Below are 19,096 nucleotides of genomic sequence, written 5' to 3' on the forward strand. Positions count from 1 at the left end.
GTGTGCTGCTAGCAACACTGGTTATACATTGTTCTCTGGTAAATTTGTAGGCAGTGTTCGCAAGAAGGTCAGACAACGTCTGTCCAGTATTTCTGATATTAGCTTTCAGTGCCTGCTACAGGGAAGGTGCTTACCAAATATTTGGTGAATTCATTTGAAGGGGGATGAGAAACAATGTGAATTCTCCATGAAATAAACTTGGGGGGTTGATGCACAATACAAGATCCCATTGTGAATGCTTGCTTTCAATAGTCTCCTGAAGGAGCACCAGACTTGTTTGGGGAATTTTGATGCTACTCAAAACAATTTAGGAATGCTCTGGAATTACCTCCAAAACCAGTTCACAGGCAGCACAAAAAATTTCTTTTATTAGTTTTCCAGTTTCATGCATGGGATAATTACCGGTCTTGGCTCTAAATGACTTTTGGCTATTTGGGTATCCTGATTTATCGCTATTAATGATGTTCTTTAAAATGTGCCCTAGGCCTTGCAGATAATTCTAACAACAACAATGAAATAAACTCTGAATGTAGTATCTACAATGAGCACTTTATATATATTAACTCATTCAAGCTTCACAATATCCTATGAAGTAGGTACTGGAATCATCTTCATTTGTAGGTGAAGAAACAGGCATAGGTTTTGGAACTTGCCCAAGGCAACCCAGTGAAGAGGTAGGGCCCAGTTGTTTGAGTAATTTTGACATCACTGGAATAAGTGTCTATTTCCATCTCCCTCAAATTATCTTAAATGGAATTGTATTCACTGCTATGTCTAATTCTCATTTTGTTGTTTTTGTAAAGGCATGTTTCCTTACAGTTCAATCTTGCACCCATTATTTTATTTAGCCCCTTTCAGAAAATAATTTACTTTTTAAGAACACAGCCATTCTGGGAAGATGTAATGCAGGTCTGCTTCCACATTGAATGTAGGGAGTACGGTGTAAGGGGAAGCAAACAGCAAAACTACCCATCTCGTGTCTCTGTTTCTATCTCCTCCCTTAGGGCGGATGACCTTTATGTTGTACTCACAGAAGGAGATGGACATGCCAACAGCCACCTTGGAAGGTAGGTGTTTGGGATTCCCACTTTAGACATGAAGAAACTGACACTCAGATAGGTTTAGGAAACCTCCATAAGCAGCACTGCTAGCAAGAGGCTGAGTTCAGGCCTATCAGATTCCAACATCTTTCCCACTATACACCAGGTCCTTCAGAGGATAAGTACAAAATTTCTATTTGAGTTTAAAGAAATATCAATCAAAATGTCCAGTATGAAAAAAACCGACTTCAAAGTAGTTCTTCTAAAAGATGGATCAGATTTGGTTCAGGATTAAAGTCTAAGATAGGCAAGAGATCCCCAAACCCCTTTAACTGAATTCAAGCCTTGAGATGAAGATATATGATAATTCAGAACACGAAAACACAGAATGCCTTTAGGGAAGGAGACTGGAAATGGGGAAGCCGAGACAAGGCTCTCAATAAGGGGGAAAGTTAAATCAAAAAATATATATATAGACTAGTATGATGATTGATTTTATGGGTCAACTTGACTGGCCACAGGGTACCCAGATTAAATATTATTCCTAGGTGTGTCTATGAGGTCCTTTCTGAACGAGATGAGCGTCGGAATTGGTGAAGTCAATGAAGAAATGGCCCTCCCCTTCGTGGGTGGCCATCCTCCAGTCTACTGAGGGCCTGAACAGAGGCAAAGGCAGAGGAAGGAGGACTCACCCCCTTTTCTGCCTCATGTTTGAGCTGGGACATCTCATCTGGTCTTCGCCTGCCCTCACATGGGATTTACAGCATCAGCTCCTCCGGTTCGCAGGCCTTTGGAGCTGGCCCGAATTACAGCACCAGCTGTCCTGGGGCTCCGGTTTGCAGATGGCATATAGTGAGGCTTCTGAGCCTCCGTAATCACGTGAAGCAATTTCTCACAGCAGATCTCTTCACACACACACACACACACACACACACATACACACATATCCTGTTGGTTCTGTTTCTCTAGGGAACTCTGACTAATATAACTAGTCATGAAGAAAGGAACAATCGTAAAGTTCCACTTATGCATCACGTACTGGTGGTGGGATCAGCTGCGTGCTTTGCTCATTCAGTCATCTGTTGAAAACTATCCGAGGGCCTCACCTGTGCCATGCACTATGCAAACACAGGGGACAAAAAGTCAAAGAAGATTTGACCCTGCCAGCGATGGATAATCACCTGCACAAAAACCCCATAAGGACTGTCATTATCCTCACTTCACAGGAGAGGAAATAGAGGCTCAGAACAATTATGGGGCTTGTCTAAGTTTCCACGGGTAGAACACAGCAGACCTGGACGTGGCGCCCAGGCCTGAGTCCATGTGCTATGGTGCTATGCGCTTTCTGTTACCACACAGCTGCCTCCTATTAACTCAAAATTCTAGAACAAATTATTTAAACAGATAGCCAGAAAGCACTTGGAAAAGAAGGTGAGAACCCTAAGTCCCAGCACAAAGAAATAGTTACGGCAGACTAAACCCATCACCCTCTCTGATAGGGTTTCTGGTCTAGAGGATTCAGGCAAAGCTGTCGACATTCGATGTCTCAAATTCAGCATTGTGTTTAATGACATTTCCATCACTGGTGTGAACAACATGGAAATATGTGGCCAGGATGAGAGCATGGTTAGGCGAGTCATTGTACGGTGAACAAGGAAGGCTGAAGTGTGTTATCAACAGATGGGTGGTGACATGCCACAGTGCTCTGTCCTTGGCCTGGCCTTTCATATATTTGCTCACTCCTCACTCACACAAGTATTTATTGAATGGCAATGACATATGAAAAAGGCTCTATATCAGGTACAGGGGATTTGTGGAGGACAAGAAAATGTGCCCCATAGATTTCTCTTCAGAAGGGCTTCTTGCACCAGCTGCTAGGAGCGCTATTGGCAGACAGCCTTCAACGGTCAAGGCTTCAGGACCTGCGTCAGCTGCAGAAAGCCACTCCGCCCCTTCTTTGCCCACCCCTATCGGAGTCCTGACTGACATAGCGTGAAGGTCATTCATCTCAGCCAAACCCAGCACAACTCTGAAGGGTCTTTCCAGCTCAGAGTTCCCCCTGCGATCAGCTCAGGCTGCTGTTGGGCATGCAGAAAAGCTTAACTGCTCCCTCTGCATGCCCCCCGCCCCCACAGGTGCTGAGCCCGGGCTCACTCCTTAATAAACATCCTTCACACTAATCTTGGTGTTGGATTTAGCCTGCTTCACAGAAAACGTGTCGGGAAAAGGAGTGACTTTGTCCCTTGTTCATCCTCGAAACAGCACAATACAACCAAAGACAAAAGTTACACAGCATTTGGGTTTAACACTTTTCTTTCAACAATGAAACCACCTGCTTCAAAAAAGCAGTGAACTTTGTAACACAGAGGGAACACTGTTACTGCTGGAAGGGTCTGCCTCAACCAAACAAGTAGGTATTTTAATGAAACTTGTTTCTGTTCATCCTGCAGCTGGCTAGTATGCGGCATAGCATCACTGGTGTTTACAAAATAGTGATTAGAATTTTTTTTTGGCTGAGGAAGTTTAGCCCTGAGCTAACATCTGTTGCCAATCCTCCTCTTTTTTTTTTTTTTTGCTTGAGGAAGATTCATTCTGCACTAATATCTGTGCCAATCTTCCTCTACTTTATATGTGGGATGACACCACAGCCGTGGCTGACAAGCAGTGTAGGTCCCCACCTGGGATCTGAACCCATGAACCTGGGCCACCGAAGCAGAGCACACTGAACTTAACTACTATGACACGGGGCCAGCACCTAGAAATTTTTAAAAGGAAACTTCCTAGATTCAATAGGTTCTGACAATAATTTGAAGGTAAACAGGAAAAAAAAATTCATTTCCTAACGAACTCTCAACAGCAATCTAAGAATTTTTAAGACACAGTGGCAGAAACTGTCAATGCCCACCAATATCCAATTGCTCCTTTGTTATTTAGTAACAGAACCCGGAATTTTAGCTGGTTACATGTCAATCCAGCCAAGACTACATTTCCCAGACTCCCTTTCAGCTAATATGGCCACACAACTAAATTATGGGCAGCGGGATCTGAGTGACAGTGATGTGTGCAACTTCTGAGTTAAATCCTTAAAGGAAGCCACTTTTTAATTTTCTCTTTCCTCCACCCCGAGGCTGGCACGTGGAGGTCACTGATGGTGGGAAGGCAGCAGCACCCTCGGAAAGGTGGAGCAATAACACAGAAAGTTCCTGGGTTCTTGAATGACCCCTGGTGTAGGGCTCTATTATCCATCTGAACTGCCTACCAGCTTTGACTTTCATATGGGAGAGAAGTAAACAACTTATTTTGTTTAAGCCATTACTATTTTGGTCTCTGTTGAAGTAGCTCTAACAGTATTCCAACTCGTACAGATGCCAAATCAACAACTAAAACCTGGGTGCTGTTCATTCTTTGCCCTATCAGCATGCTCTCTTCTCAGGGTAAGAACAGAAATTAACATCCTGTTCCCGGGTGTTAACCACCGCATCACCACCTCTTCTTTTCTGGTGCTCTGCTTTGTCCTGGTCCACATTATACTTTATTTCTTTATAAAAATCAAACCACAGAGAGGTCTGGACTGAAATTGTGTTTGCCTAGACAGTAGGATCATTGCCAGCAATGAAAACCCAGATTTTCTATGCTCCTGAAGCTTTGTTTTGGGGAAGGAGTAATCTTCAGATAGGTTTATATTATATACACACATAAATATATATAATTCATTCATTCATTCATCCATCCATGCAGTCATTCATTTCATTCATTTATTGAGTAATTTGACCATGAAGTGTATACCAGGAAACTATTCAAAATTTATGATAAGAGATATCAAACGAGTTACAATTCATTGATATATATTCACAGATAGATGAAAAGAACAAGTGAAAAACAACTTTATCTTAAAATTCTTCAAAAGAAATAGAAAACAGGAATCCAACATAAGCCATTGTTATAAATAGTTTACCACTTGGAATTTCCTCTTTTTCTATCAGTGTAATGATTGATGGTTTTTACCCTAAGATCCTTAGCCTGAATGAAATATTCTGACACATATAGTATTAACTGGTATGGCTCTGTTTTTCTGTTTGTGTATCTGAATTAAGTGTAGACATACAAGTTTCTGACTGTTTGGCTGGAAACCTAAAGATGCACAGAGCATTTGCCACTTTTGTCATGGCACTAACTGGATTTCAGAAGGTTTTCGTCTACTTATCTGGTTCTGGAGCTAACATACTATGTACGTCATCTGTGAAATACAGGTACACATGGGTGATCTAGAAGAGGGCAAGGGTTCTGAAGCCAAGACGACGTTTTCAGTTCCAATCTCTCTTTATACTTTCCTATATTTAGAAACATTCTTACCTTTCCCTGAAGTAGCAATAAGAGCTCACTCTCCTATACTAAACATCAAACCCCACAAATACTTAGAATCATAGGAATGGCAGAGGCAGGCTCTCACATTAGAGGGAACAAGCTGGGGATGCGGGGGTGGTGGCGGTAGGACAATCTGAAGGTCCCTTGGTTTGTGGTGTCGCTGGTATGCAGAAACAACCCGACCCCGTGATTGCTCTCTCTGGGTGTCTCCGTCTGGTTTTCACACCGCTGTCTCTAACATCTTTTCATCAGTCTTAACCACATCATGTCAACATGTTACCTTGCAAACAGGTGTTGAGAAGAGCTCAGAGTAAATGACCGCTCTTCTTGCTGCGCCCTCAGCAACACGTCTTGTTGGAGAACTATCTATCAGATGACTTGGGCGCACATATTCTCTTCGATGGAGGGAATTCCTCCTTTCCTAGAGTCAACCAGCTTTCAGCTAATATACACCATGTGTCTGGGATTGTTCTAGTAAGATTTCTTTCATGTAAATTTGTTTATGTAATCTCGTGATCTTGCATCTTACACTTACCCCCAGGTAGCTTCCAAATGCCCACTAAGTTTATTACACCCTACAGAGAAGTGGATATAAACAGGTTTCAGGCATTTAAACAGATTTTTACAATTAATTTAAAAAATGATTCAGTAAGCGAAAAATGATTTGGAAGATGTCAGCTGAAAAGTGAAAGAGAAAAATGATTTGGAAGATGTCAGCTGAAAAGTGTGCATTTAAAATGCCCCCATTACTAGAAATCACTGGTATTACAGACCACTACGTGAGTTCAAAATCTGTACCTCCCATTGCAGAAGGGAAACAAGACCAATATATTTCATGCTTTGCTTTTCAGGAAGACATCTTAAGATGGCAAATGAGTATACGATCAAAAATTACCTGAAATATCAATTGCTGTGGCTGATTACTTAGCAATCATTTTATTTGTCACTAACGGAAGTGATAAAGGCCATTATAAGCACTAAAGAAGGTGTCATTATAGATTTTATTCATCTGTGGCAGGCAAATGTTTATTCTCAAAGGATAGATGATTACAACTCCTTTAGAGGGATTGGTTGAAATATTTCCAGAAGCATCTCACAAATGGTTCAGCACTTATTAACTACCTCATTCAGGGGGAATGCTGTCGGGAGATCACATCCCTCTGAAGAAGATGCCAAGAACATATTAGCTGCTGGTTTGAGAACCTTCATCTGCTCCTCACAGCTATTTTAAGAAAACAATTGTAGCATTTATCAAACACCACAGAGAGACTGCTATAAATGTTGGAACTCAGAATTCAGCAACTAGAGAAATTTAGTAGATGGGGATTGGGAGTAGGAAGAACAAATTGTAAAAAATATTAATTTGAATAATACAAATAACACATATCTGTATTTCAGTTGCCTAAAAAATGAGAGTATTTAAGATAATTTGATAATAAAATATAATGAAGATTATGAGGTTTAGTATCTTTTTAGACTATGATCTATGAGACTAATATTTTTTTTGGAGCATGGCAATGAAAAGTTTTTTTTTTTTTTAAGAAAAGCAGTTTCTTTGGTTTTCTTCCCATGAGTTTCTATGTGTTATATTATTAAAAAGGACACTAAGATAAGCTTTAAAAAGTCACTATTAGTAAACATGTAAACTTCGTAGTGTTTTTAATCACTTTAGAAGTAAGTCCCGATAACCTTTCTATTTTTTTCTTTTAAAATACTTGCAGGAAAGCAAGTCAAAAAGAAAGGTGGTCTCATGCATTTTTACCATTCTGAAAAGCACAAGAACTGCAATATAAAAGGAGCATAACTTTCTAAAGCTAGAATGAGCTATGGAAGGCTTATATAGTTCACGAATGGTGACCACATGCAGCCTTCGGTGTCAGGAGTTGCTGATCTACTCAACGCGCATGGGCAGAACTGTCCACTCTCACCAAAGCTTGGCACGAAAAGCCACTCACCACTGGCGATGGGGAAAGGGCGATGCTGCCTATCGATGCCTTCAGTTCAGCCACAGTGGCAGCGTGCTTCAGAATGTCTTTAGACTGCAGTGGCTTAATCTTGATATTAAATTTCTTGTGTGATTCTTCTTCTTCTTCCGACTCGCTCGAAGAATAAAAGTGCTTTCCTTTGGTAGGTAGAACGCAGTTAAAGATATATAACTCTTTTTTCTACTGGGAGGCAATGATGAGTGATTGCTCATAGACGCAGCCAAAGTATCCTTAGATGGCAGAATGTCAAAGCAAAACTAACAAACATAAAAAAGGAAAGCAGGCAAGGGTTAGAACGTGTTCACCTTTCCTGAGAACGTGATTAAAGGACGGTGAATTTCAAGAAGCAGTGGTTACCGCATCCTACATTTTTGCTCCAGTCGGCCATTGGGTGTGTCACACTTGGTGCACATTGTGACGGGCCCATGGGAGCTGACTGGTCTACGCAGAGAGGAAGGCCACTCTATGGACGATTTTGGATTAAGTGATTCCGAGTGCGACATGCTGTGCCCAGAGATGATTAGTAGGGAGAGGATAAGTTGGAGCTGTTTTCCAGTCACTATAAATGACACTGCTGGATCGGACAACCCAGTCCCCACAATTTGCACAGTTGTTTTCAGCACATTTTTCTCTCCGTCCTCTCCCTCTTTTCTATGAATAGATCAAGGCAAAACGCCTGCTTGTTAGTGATCAAGCTGTTCTCTGTGCTGTTTATTTATCTCTAATACTAAGGACAACAGGACTTGAGAAACTTGGGTAATTTCAGCACCTGTTTAAAACCTGAATTGATCATACTGTTTTCTGGGAGAAAATAAAAATTAAAAAAGTAAAGAAAGGATATATCCGGGTTCCTCAGGTCTGATGCTGTAGCCTTCTTCATCCAGCTCAGGCGAGTTCTATAAAATGCAAGTGCACATCAAGCAATTACTATCCTGACAATGATCAAGGAATTATTCATTTTCCTTTTACTTACGGATACAGACATGTCTCTTATTTCAGGAGGCTAGGATCTTACCCTTTAGAAATGATGGCTGAACAGTATCTGTTTAGTTATTTACTTAAAGATGCTTGGAGAGTCTTCCTACTGGGAAAATAAACTAGAAATCAACTGTCAATGAAAGAAAACATTCAAAGAGAATTTATCATGCATTTCTGGTAAGCAACACAGGGGGATACAAAATGAGAACTGTTTGTCCTCAGGAAAATTGAAATGTATTTTGGAAGGCAAAAAAAAAAAAAAAAGAATACAAAACATAAAACATCAGTGACAGAAGTTTGAAGGAAGAGGAAGTTAGTGAAAGAATGGGGGTGGGGGCTGTGCCCTTTAGGGCAGATGGGGAGGACAGAGAGGAACCGGTGGGGGGAAGGAGCCTGCCCTGAGACCAAGGCAGGAAGGCACAGTATGACTCAGATGGGCAGAGGACAGGGAAAAGCAAAGATGACATGACTGGAAAGGAAGCCGTATGGTGGGAGACCACGGGAAATAAGACCATGGGTGCCACCATGCTGGGGGAAGAGTTTATACATGATATAGCTCCTGCAGCTTCTCAGTTAGCACAGCACATGCTGAAAGCAGAATCTTAAAGTGTTTTGGAAGTGTGCTTCAGGATAGATTGGGAGCAGAAGAAACTGGAGGAAAGAAAACTCATTCAAATACTTGCACCAATTCAGGGAAGATTGCTAAGAATAAGGACTAAGTTGTTGGTGGTGGGAAGGGATGAGTCAAGGACATTTGGAAGAACAAACTGTTCGTTCTTGGTAACAGATCAGTCACAGGAGAAAAAGGAGCAGGAAGGTTCAAGAAGACTCCAAGATTTCCACCCTCCAATCCTGGGAGTACTCCTGTCTGAACTAATTGTAACAGCAGACAACCAACACTTTTAGGAAAGAGACAGTTTGCATGATTGGGATTAGCATTATATTTGAGTTCCTCTTATACGGTCAGTATTGTGACCCACACTTCATTTCACTGAACCTTCCTAACAATCTAATGTGGAAAGAATTATCCCTCCACCCAGGAGGAAACTGAGAGAAATCGGATGTCACACTCAGCAAATGGCAGACCTGGGCCTTGACCTCAGGCATTTGAGACTATCTTCTCTGCCTTAGAGGGGAGGAAGCTGAAGAGAGCAAGGGCTGGCCCTCCTGAAGTCGAGGTTATAGGCCTGGAGGTGGAGAGGACAGAGCTGGACAGAGATTTTGGAGTCACTGATGCAATAAAAGTTCCATGATGATGGAGAGAGAAGGGGGCCACAGAAAAGCCTCCATTTATTGAGCATTTACAGTGGTCCCCCTCATCACTCAAAGTTACTTTTTTTTTTTTTTGAATGCAAGTGTATTGAGGTCACTTCCCTGATAAAAACCTGTCCCTGGCTTCTCACTGTATTTAGAACAAAAGCCCAGGGCTTCTGCCTCCTGCAGCCACAGGGCCTTGCGGGACCTGGCTTGGGGGCTCTCTAGCCTCAGGCTTCAAATCCTCTTCCCCATCCGCCTCAGCCCCATGGCCTTCTTCCCATTGTTAACCGTTATGATTTGAAAGCCACAGCTTTTTCCCATTTCAGGGTCCTCATAAATGCCATGCTCTCTGTCAGGAATTCTCTTCCCTCAAATGTTTAGCCAGTTAACTCCCACTCATATTTTAGGGCCTTCCTTAAAGGTCGCATCCTCCCTGAGGCCTGCCCTGCTCTTTCCCGCCAAGAGTGAGGGTATAACCTATGGGGAATAGAATCCTTCGAGAAAGCAGTGTCTAATGTAAAATTGCAGCAGCAGTGCCTATGTGACCTGACTGCTTTTAGGACTAACCAAATTGGAGGGTAGCTATGCTTCATTTGAACTCTCACGTGTTGACTGGGACAGCTCTAGACTTTAGGGTTTTGTGCTAGATGCGGTGGGGGTGGGGGTGGGGTGGGGTGGGGTGGGGTGGGGTGGATGTAGTACCTGATGAGGAATTTGGTATTTTAATTATCATACTCTTTGTTTGTTTAGAATAGCCCATTCTTACATACTAAGAAATCCTACAAAATATAACAAAAGTCTTTCTGGGTAAAAAAGAATTAATTTTGGGAAAAGAACTCACCCTTTCTTAACATCTAGTGGCTTCCCTTACAACATTATTTGTGAACAATTTGGATTTAGGGTAACATTGGAGCTGTCATAGATTTCAGAGAGTCGAACTGCTAAAAGTATCAAAAAGATCTCAATCCTGGGAAACAGATATGAGAGGCCCAGGTGACAAGGTGGCATGTTTTAGGGTGTGGGGGTGGGAAGCATGAAGAATTTAACCCTCAGTTTTCCTTTCTTTAAAATGCAAATGATATAGTCTTTGCTTCTTAATGTGGTAAGGATTCCATAGCATTCAATATTATGACTGACAAATAGTGAATTTTCAATAAATGGTAGCATTATTATAAAAATAAAATTTTTGTCATTAACCAATATGCAAAAGCTTTAACATCAAGCTTAACTTTATGAAAGAGGAGGTTGGGTCAGGATGGTCCTCTAAAGGACACGTGCAGAAGCACTGTGCAGGGACTGCATCTGGGCACCTTACTATGCAGTAGAAACGATCTTTGGTGTGAACGTGGCCTACATGTCTTAGATGATTAGAGATCCAAGAGTGATTGTGGCAGTCCTGTGTGTGTTCATGATGTCAATCAGTTTCTGGGGGAATTATAAGGAGAGTTGAGGTCTCAGCTGAGATTCATCTCACTCCTTGAGAAGAATAAGGGATTGTCACTTGACCTGGGAAAAATCTGTACCACGGGGCTATAATTATGTGCTGTGGTCTGAATGTTTGTGTCTCCCTAAAATTCATATGTTGAAATCCTCACACCAAGGTGACAGTGTTAGGAGGTGGGGCCTTTGGGAAGTGATTAGGTCACAATGGAAGAACCCTCGTAATTGGGATTAGTGAGACCCCAGTGAGGTTACAGCTAGACGGTGTCATCTACAAACCAGAAAGTGGGCCCTCAACCAGACACACACTGGATACCAAATGTGGGGAGACCATGATCATGGACTTCCTAACCTACAGAACTGTCAGAAATAAATGTTTGTTGTTTATAAGCCACTCAGTTTATGGTATTCTTGTTATAGCAACCCAAACAGAATAAGCTATTATGAAACCAAAGCCCAGGGGTCCATTGACTTGCCTTGATTCTAAAAGCTGCTTAGAAATAGAACCAGGACCGAAACATCTGGAATTAATATCATAAAAAAGCATTTTTGAACACATATTAAAGGCTAGGAAGGCTACTGAAATATTCTGCAAATAAGTAGCTCATCGAATACTTGCAACAATGCTATAAAAACTTCATGTCTGCTGGCCAGCAAATAACACTCCCAAAGCCACACCCAGCTGATGCGTGGACAGGCTAGGTCTTGAACCCAGATCTAAGAGTCTCTCACGCTTAACCTCTGTGCCAACCTGATGGTGTCAGGCACTTCCTAATGAGATGGAGAATGTTTCACTTATTTCTAGGTCCTATTATAAATACTAGCATGCCTCAACTTATTTTCAAGTTGTGGGATACTTAATAAAGAAAAACAATCTTGTGATACTCACATATCTTTCCCAATCAATTTCCGCATAAAATCCATTTGGTGCCCCATTGCTTTTCTTCTGTAATAAATTTGAAAATACATTTAGAAGAGAAATATTTGAATGAAAAAAACCCAAGGAAAAAAGAGCGCTCCACTCTTATCTGTATTTAGCAAGAGCTATCAAAATCCAGCACTGGAAAAACAAATTGGAGCAGCCTCTTAAGCAACCACATTGGCGTAACTGAGTGGTAAATGGAGCTGCCGTGACGCTGCATACAAGAGCTCGCATACCTATTTCACAAAAGACTGTAGGATACCTAAGCACAGGGATATTCAATAGAGGTTCAAATTTTACTCAATTACTGAAGAATTAGAAACACCTACATTATAATGTAACCCTCTATAACTTCAGGGGATGTAACTATATATATATATATATATATATATATATATATATATATATATATTTAAATGGAAACATTTTGACTTCTGTGTTGCTCTCACATACAATTAGTTCTACACATCCAAAGAGTATTCATCCTAGTCATTGTGTAATCTTGTAGGTTTTCTAATACTGACTCAACTTTTTCCTAATCCTCCCCCACTTGATAGAATATAACGGAAATCAGCTCCAAATTAGTTAATTGAGCTCCTAGGTATTACAAATACTATTGATATTCTTTTCAAGTGGCTTCTCTTATCAAATTATTAAAATAGAACTCAAGGATTAATCAAGGATTTCTGTCACTTGTGTGTCCTATGCCTTCACGAGCACATACCAGTGCAAGATGACTGGATCTCAGCATTGCTCTCTCTGGATTATTTTAAACTTCTATTTTGGTTCCTAGTACAATCAATGATATATGGCCAAAAGCACTTGAGCAAGGATGTGGTATCATCCAAATAGAAATTGCTAGGGTTCTCTACTTTTTGTGAGCAAAGGACAAAAACACACATCACATTGGTCATGGAGAGCCCGTTCAACAACGATCCTGTACGTAGCACGCAGAGCGATGTACGCCACTGAGCGCTGGCAGATCGCAGAACAACACACACCAAATGGGGAAGCACAAGACCTCTAACTTTACAATCACTAATAAAGGCCACTTGGACTGCAACGTGGACAGCTAACACCTAACTTGACAAATAGGAGAAGTAAGCTTTTCGTGTATGCATATCACTAGAAAACCAAATTAGAGGTTACCTAGTAACCATCAGCTTTGATTAATCCCTGCTGAATGTTGACTGGGCATTCTAAGAAGCAGCAGCAGTTTAGGGCGAGCCGTGCATGAGGACTAGATCCTGTGTTCATGCTGTCTCTCTTCCTATGCCCTACCACTGCACTGAACATGCCAACACAAGAGCTCTGCCGTGCCTCCACAGACTGGCACCCAGGAACATGGGCCCCGGCCCCACCTTCCTCTTTGTTCTGCTCCCAACACAGATTATATACATTGTCAGACTACATCACTTTAGCCGTCTCACAGAGTAGCCTTCATTGAATTAGTGCTCAGTAATACTCTTTCTACCTGGAACAAAGCTCATTTTAAAAGCCTGCCACGTCAACTCTGCACCTGTGTAAGCTATGAAGTTGAGGACATGGTCCATTAAATAATGTGCCACCTAATAATAAAAAATCTCTCGCATGGGGCATGGGCATGGGTCCTATTTTCTTCTTGCCATATTTGCTTTCTTTTTAATTCCTGCGTTACCACTCTGTTTGCATATGTCTTCTTTGTGAAATTCTCCTAATCCTTCTTCAAAAGTGAGTATAATAAATTCAGTATACAAATTTAATTTATAATAATGGGAAATCAAATGAACTAAGTTGATTCCAAAGAACTAAACTCATGAATTTTGTGATCAGTACGCTCTACTATTAATAAACCCTTTAGTTCTTAAACAATTCCTCAATACAAGAACTGTTATCCAAAAACCAGAGAGTAGGGAAATTACTGAGTTCGAGATTTTCAAAGTTCTACACTTTGCTTCCACGATAATCTCATCTCCATAACTAAAGCCCTTCACAACAAAGATAATGTATACGTTCCGCTGAACGAATATATGTGCGTGTATTTCTTTCCTGACAACATATATCCAACATTATGGATAAAAGAGTTCCTGAATTTTCCAAATCTGGGCTGAGTGAAAATTTCCCAGTTTCCGTGGAAACCAATGGAAGATTGAGATGAAGAGAAAGCAAAACCTAGAACCAATTTTTTTCTTTTAAACTAGGAACATTTTAAATACAAATGCTAAACACAAACAACAAACAATAACAATACATTCTTTTGGGGCAGATATTCAACAGACAGACACATACAAGTATACACACATACATGGCTTTATTAGAGGAATTGGCAATTTGGCCTCATTCATGCCAGTGAATTCTTACAAATATATTTGGTTTTACAAGTGGAAATTCTCAAGTTAAAGCTAGGTCAGGGCCTGGCTGAAGCTCTTCTGGTCAAACCCCAAGAAAAAAACAATTCTCCTGGTTGAACCGCTTAAGCAAAGTACAGCTCAGAATGGTGACAGTGACGGCAATGGCTCTGCAGATTTTCAACCGGAAAACGATGAAGAAGCAAGGAAGAATATAAGTCAAGTGGGGAAATATCATTTAAAAACTAAACTTAATAGTAAAGCAATATTGGCTCTTCATTAACACATAAACAGTGTTTTTTTTTTTCTTGGAGTTGGAGTTATCTATTCCCTGACTTTTCTTTTTAAAAATCCTACAAACTAGTAAAAGCAACTTTTATAACTTGAATATGACTGTTATTTAAAGATAATTGAGGCTCCCAGCAATATTAATTACGTTTTAAAGGTATTTGCTTTGGTCAGGCTTATTGCCTCCTCTCAGATGATATGAAGGGCTAAATCAATAACTGTAGGAACAATTGTGTTCAATTATACATTCTCGAAGTTCTCAGTTTCGACTGTGAATGCTCCTCTTTCCCACAGTCAGTTCATGGCCATGTAGTGTTCCTCGGGCGAGAAGTGTTAAAGACACATGGGTGGGGCCAGCCCGGTGGCGCAGCGGTTAAGTTCCCACGTTCCGCTTCTCGGCAGCCCGGGGTTCGCCGGTTCGGATCCTGGGTGCGGACATGGCACCACCCGGCACACCATGCTGTGGCAAGCGTCCCACATATAAAGTAGAGGAAGATGGGCACGGATGTTAGCTCAGGGCCAGGCTTCCTCAGCAAAAAAGAGGAGGAATGGTAGTAGTTAGCTCAGGGCTAATCTTCCTCAAAAAAAAAAAAAAAGACACATGGTGTACTGCGTAAATGTTATCTTTTTGTCACTGATTTAAACTTGACTCACTTTGTAAATAATCCTATGGACTATCACTATCCAATAGAATTGTCTGTGAAGATGGAAGTGTTCTGTATGTGCACTGTCCAATATGGTAGCCACTAGTCACAAGGAGCTGTGGCGTACCTGAAATGTGGCAAGTGTGACTGACGAACTGATTTGTAAACAGCCACATGTGGCTACCATATTGGACAATACAGCTATAGTTGTTGCACAGTCTGGGCTGCAATCAGCACCCCTGACTTGACATCATTTGGTCCACCACATTGGTTCCCACAGGCCAGGTCCTGCCAAATTCCAGATGTTACTGAGATAGTGCTTATCCTAACAAATGACTATTCAATTTGTGTCGTGATGTTTACATTATAGCCAAGCCTTTCTTGTACATAGCAGATTCTTTTAAAAATCTGAATTCCTGTCCTTTGTCTAAGATAAAGAAAATGCACATCTTTTCCGCCTGATCACTCTTTAAAAGTATATTTGGACTTCAATATAAGTCTATACGGTTGATTTAAAAATTGGCCTCAGGTAAAAGTAATTTGGAAATATCTAAGAAAGAGTCTTCTTAAACGAAAAAAAATAAATGCTACTGTTTTTTCCAAATTTCAAATTGGGATTTTACTCACTGTTTCTACAACCCCTTGGAAATTTTAAACTAAAATCTGTTTCCTTACCGAAACTTTTTTTCCTCCTTCACGAGCACACTCTGCCTTGTTACTGTAGGGTGGTTCATGTGGGCTGGGCTGCTGGAATTGATTGTTTTCATGTAGAAAAAAGTTGTTAAAGGATCTGTTTGTTCTTCAAGACACATATAAAGAATCACACGGAGTCAGCAAACATACCATAGGAGAAACAATTTCTAAGCCAAATCGTAGGGCCTACCAATCTTGGCAGGGTTCCTTAAGCAAAGAGTGGACTTTGGGGCCCATAATGAGGCTCTATTCAGCAGGCCAGCATGGCTAGGCCAGGAGAAGAAGGGAGAAGGAGGAAGACACATCCCAGGCACTAAGAATTATGTGATCTGGTTCTCATTCAGCCAGCACTTAATTTACAAGTAGAGAACAGACACCAGGACACATTAAAAGAGACTGAATAACAATCGTTCTATTTCTAATCTGAGTATGAAAAGTCTACCTCCACCATATTTTCCCCTGGATCAAACCTTCCAGAGGGTCATCCATACATACAGCACCCACAGCTGACATCTCCACATCTGGGCCCTTTCCAGCACACATGTTCAGGACGAGCAGAGGTTGCTTCACAGAAACGGCTGGGATCCCCAGAGCCCCTCGTCTACATGTGGATGGAAATCTGAACTGTTTAGGAAAAGGTTAGAGTGTATCCTGCACAAAGCAGTTTTGTCTCTGGGTTAGAAAGCGTCGTCACACACAGCTGCCTGAAGTCCTGGACATCATGACAGACAGCTCTGCTGGGGACGGGTGCGTTCAGCCAGTGAGGGGCAAGGCGAGCCCCCCTTCACACTGCAGCTCGGCCACGAAGCCTCTGTAGACTAACCCTCAAAAGCACTGTTGCCAGAGATGGGCTTCCCTGGCTTTTGGGAAAGTGAAAATTAAATAAGCATCAGTATGTTAAACCTATTGTGTAGCCCCGTGTTGACAAAGTCGTTTATAAGCACAAAGCAGGTGCACCACCACCTGTAGTTTGTGGAATCGCATTACTGAAACCATAAATTTCAACCTTAGACTTTCCGAAGGCAATAATTTGGACGCTACATCAGCTGGGTAAATGTGGGCTGGGTCCACAGACACAAGGTCTTAAAGAAATCAGTCTAAGTTTGAAAGAAAATCAGGTTGAGACCTCCCCTGTAGCACTGGGATGATGATAAGTTCTCCAAATCCGGTGGCCACGGTGAGTGGGGGAACTTGGAGAACATTTCCAAATGGTAAAACTGGCAGCTGGCTAATAACTTCCAATTACCTCAGAAGCTGTACCCTGTTTCTGAGAAAATGCATTTATTTTGAATGTAGCCTTTCTTAAACATGTCTGCATTATTTCCTGAGAAATCAAAATTAAATAATTCCTCTTTCCTACTAATCATCACCATGATATTTATTGCATTTCCAATTAAGTAGCAAAGAGGGTGAAACTGCTAATTAATAGCTTTATATGACTTGGCATGGTGGAGGTACAGGAGGACTGGGGCAACTCAGGTATGAAGCCCCAACCCAGGGGGGACGGGCCCGCAGAATCACGGCTGGGCTCATTAATGCAGCACATACTCATAGCTGCCTGCTACATGCCATGTGCTGCACCAGACACCAGGTGCACGTTCCACCAGAGACCTTAACTGGTGGTTCTTAGAAGAGCAGAGAACACTGAGGCAGCACTGGAGCCTCAGAGGCAACGAACTGGGGGAGACAGGAGCTTTAGAGAAAGAAAAAAGGACAAGACTGAGGGAGGCAGAGGGAGAGAAGCAAGAAATAGCGCTCCAGCCTGGGAACAGCAGGGAGAGAAAGCAGAGAACAGCTGACAGAGCCTTGCAAAGCTCAGAACAGAGGGATGAGAGAACCCAGGAAGGGGACGGAGACAGAAGCAGAGAGAAGACACAGAAGCAGAGAGTACCTGAAACAGGGTTAACGAGAGGGCTCTGAGCCAGAAGCAAGAGGTGAGAAGAAGCTGGGTCTTCTGGGTCTTTTTTTTCCCCTGCTGAATAGAGCCTTGATTATAGTGTTACCCAATGTCTGATCAATTTCAGTCTATTTTCTTAACATTTCATGGCGAGAACTACATGAATGCAAAAGGCACCCCAAAGCTAAGAACCTTAAGTCAAATGTGGGAGAAAAACTCCTACTATAGTTGCAATTAACACCCCAATTCTGGTATAATATTATAACGGGTGATTTTTCAAAAAAATATTTTTAACCACTAGATTTATTTTAGTTCCCACTCCAGCCCAATGAGCCTAATGTGAGTCCATTTTTTTTTTCAGTAACAGCTGTTCTTTTGAACCTGCTGAATAGGCAACTGATTTATATTTGAAGGAATCATTTTAGCAGTGGGTGCAGACTCCCACAAGCACAACTCGGCTCAATGCGAGCCCGTGCACCACGGACTTCTTTAAAAAGCAAGAAACCTGGTGACCAGCAAGGAGTCAGAGTTACTATTAAATCTAAACCCAATGGACACGTTTTCCTCCTTCAGGCTGTAAATTCAGGCATAAGTGGTTTCAAGACCATTCCCTACTTGTGAATTTAATAGAGAAAATGGATCTGTAGCTCAACTATGCAAGGGGAAAAGCTTCTTTCAATTTATTGGATCTCAGCTCCATTATGACTTTGTGGCCTCCGTTGGAGAAAAACATTCTCACATAACGAGCTTTTATATCATTAAATTGGAAATGAAATAACGGTTGATGGTAGCAGCCCCTGCAGGAGCTGTCTGGCTCTTGACCCACTATATTGACTGGTTTGCTTGCCTACTCAGGGGCGGGGTTTCAGGTGAATACAACAAATGAGTTGAATTTGACCAAGATTGCATTTATGTCCCATGCAATTACTACAGAAAATTACAACAGTCAGAGGTCTGAAAAGTCATTTACGCTATTTTTTCCCCTACAGAATAAAAGAAAAAGAAATGGGGCTTTAATAAACTTAAACATAGCATATATTGAAGTGAAAGCCTACTAAAAATGGTCATTTAAATACTTACAATTCCATCTCTGTCTGGTGAACCTCTGTAACAAAAAGAAATTGACAGCTGTTAGGAAAATGAACCATTCTTGCTACATAAAGTACAACAAGAAGAATCATCAAGCACCCCCCCTCCGATCTCCCACATTCCCGGCCCAGGAAGCCTGGCAAATGAAGATGAAATCAAAACAAGTTGGTT

General features: G+C 41.5%; 1 protein-coding gene across 27 annotated transcripts in view; it reads right to left on the reverse strand.

Annotated features, from left to right (window-relative positions):
* SGIP1 (SH3GL interacting endocytic adaptor 1) overlaps nucleotides 1-19,096 on the reverse strand; it is a 199,099-nt gene that overhangs the window by 89,985 nt on the left and 90,018 nt on the right. For 14 of the 27 annotated variants that reach the window (XM_070267521.1, XM_070267509.1, XM_070267522.1 and 11 more), the window contains 5 exons: nucleotides 18,917-18,941; nucleotides 15,922-15,993; nucleotides 11,955-12,011; nucleotides 8,232-8,286; nucleotides 7,361-7,536 (listed from right to left, as the gene is read on the reverse strand). In XM_070267521.1, the coding sequence (XP_070123622.1) occupies nucleotides 7,361-7,536; nucleotides 8,232-8,286; nucleotides 11,955-12,011; nucleotides 15,922-15,993; nucleotides 18,917-18,941 (385 nt within the window). Of the gene's footprint in view, nucleotides 1-7,360; nucleotides 7,537-8,231; nucleotides 8,287-11,954; nucleotides 12,012-15,921; nucleotides 15,994-17,830; nucleotides 17,915-18,916; nucleotides 18,942-19,096 lie in introns of all 27 variants that reach the window. The other 13 variants (XM_070267525.1, XM_070267524.1, XM_070267512.1 and 10 more) reach the window with 4 other exon arrangements.

This window comes from Equus caballus, chromosome 5 (genome assembly GCF_041296265.1).
Source record: "Equus caballus isolate H_3958 breed thoroughbred chromosome 5, TB-T2T, whole genome shotgun sequence".
NCBI classification, from domain to species: domain Eukaryota; kingdom Metazoa; phylum Chordata; class Mammalia; order Perissodactyla; family Equidae; genus Equus; species Equus caballus.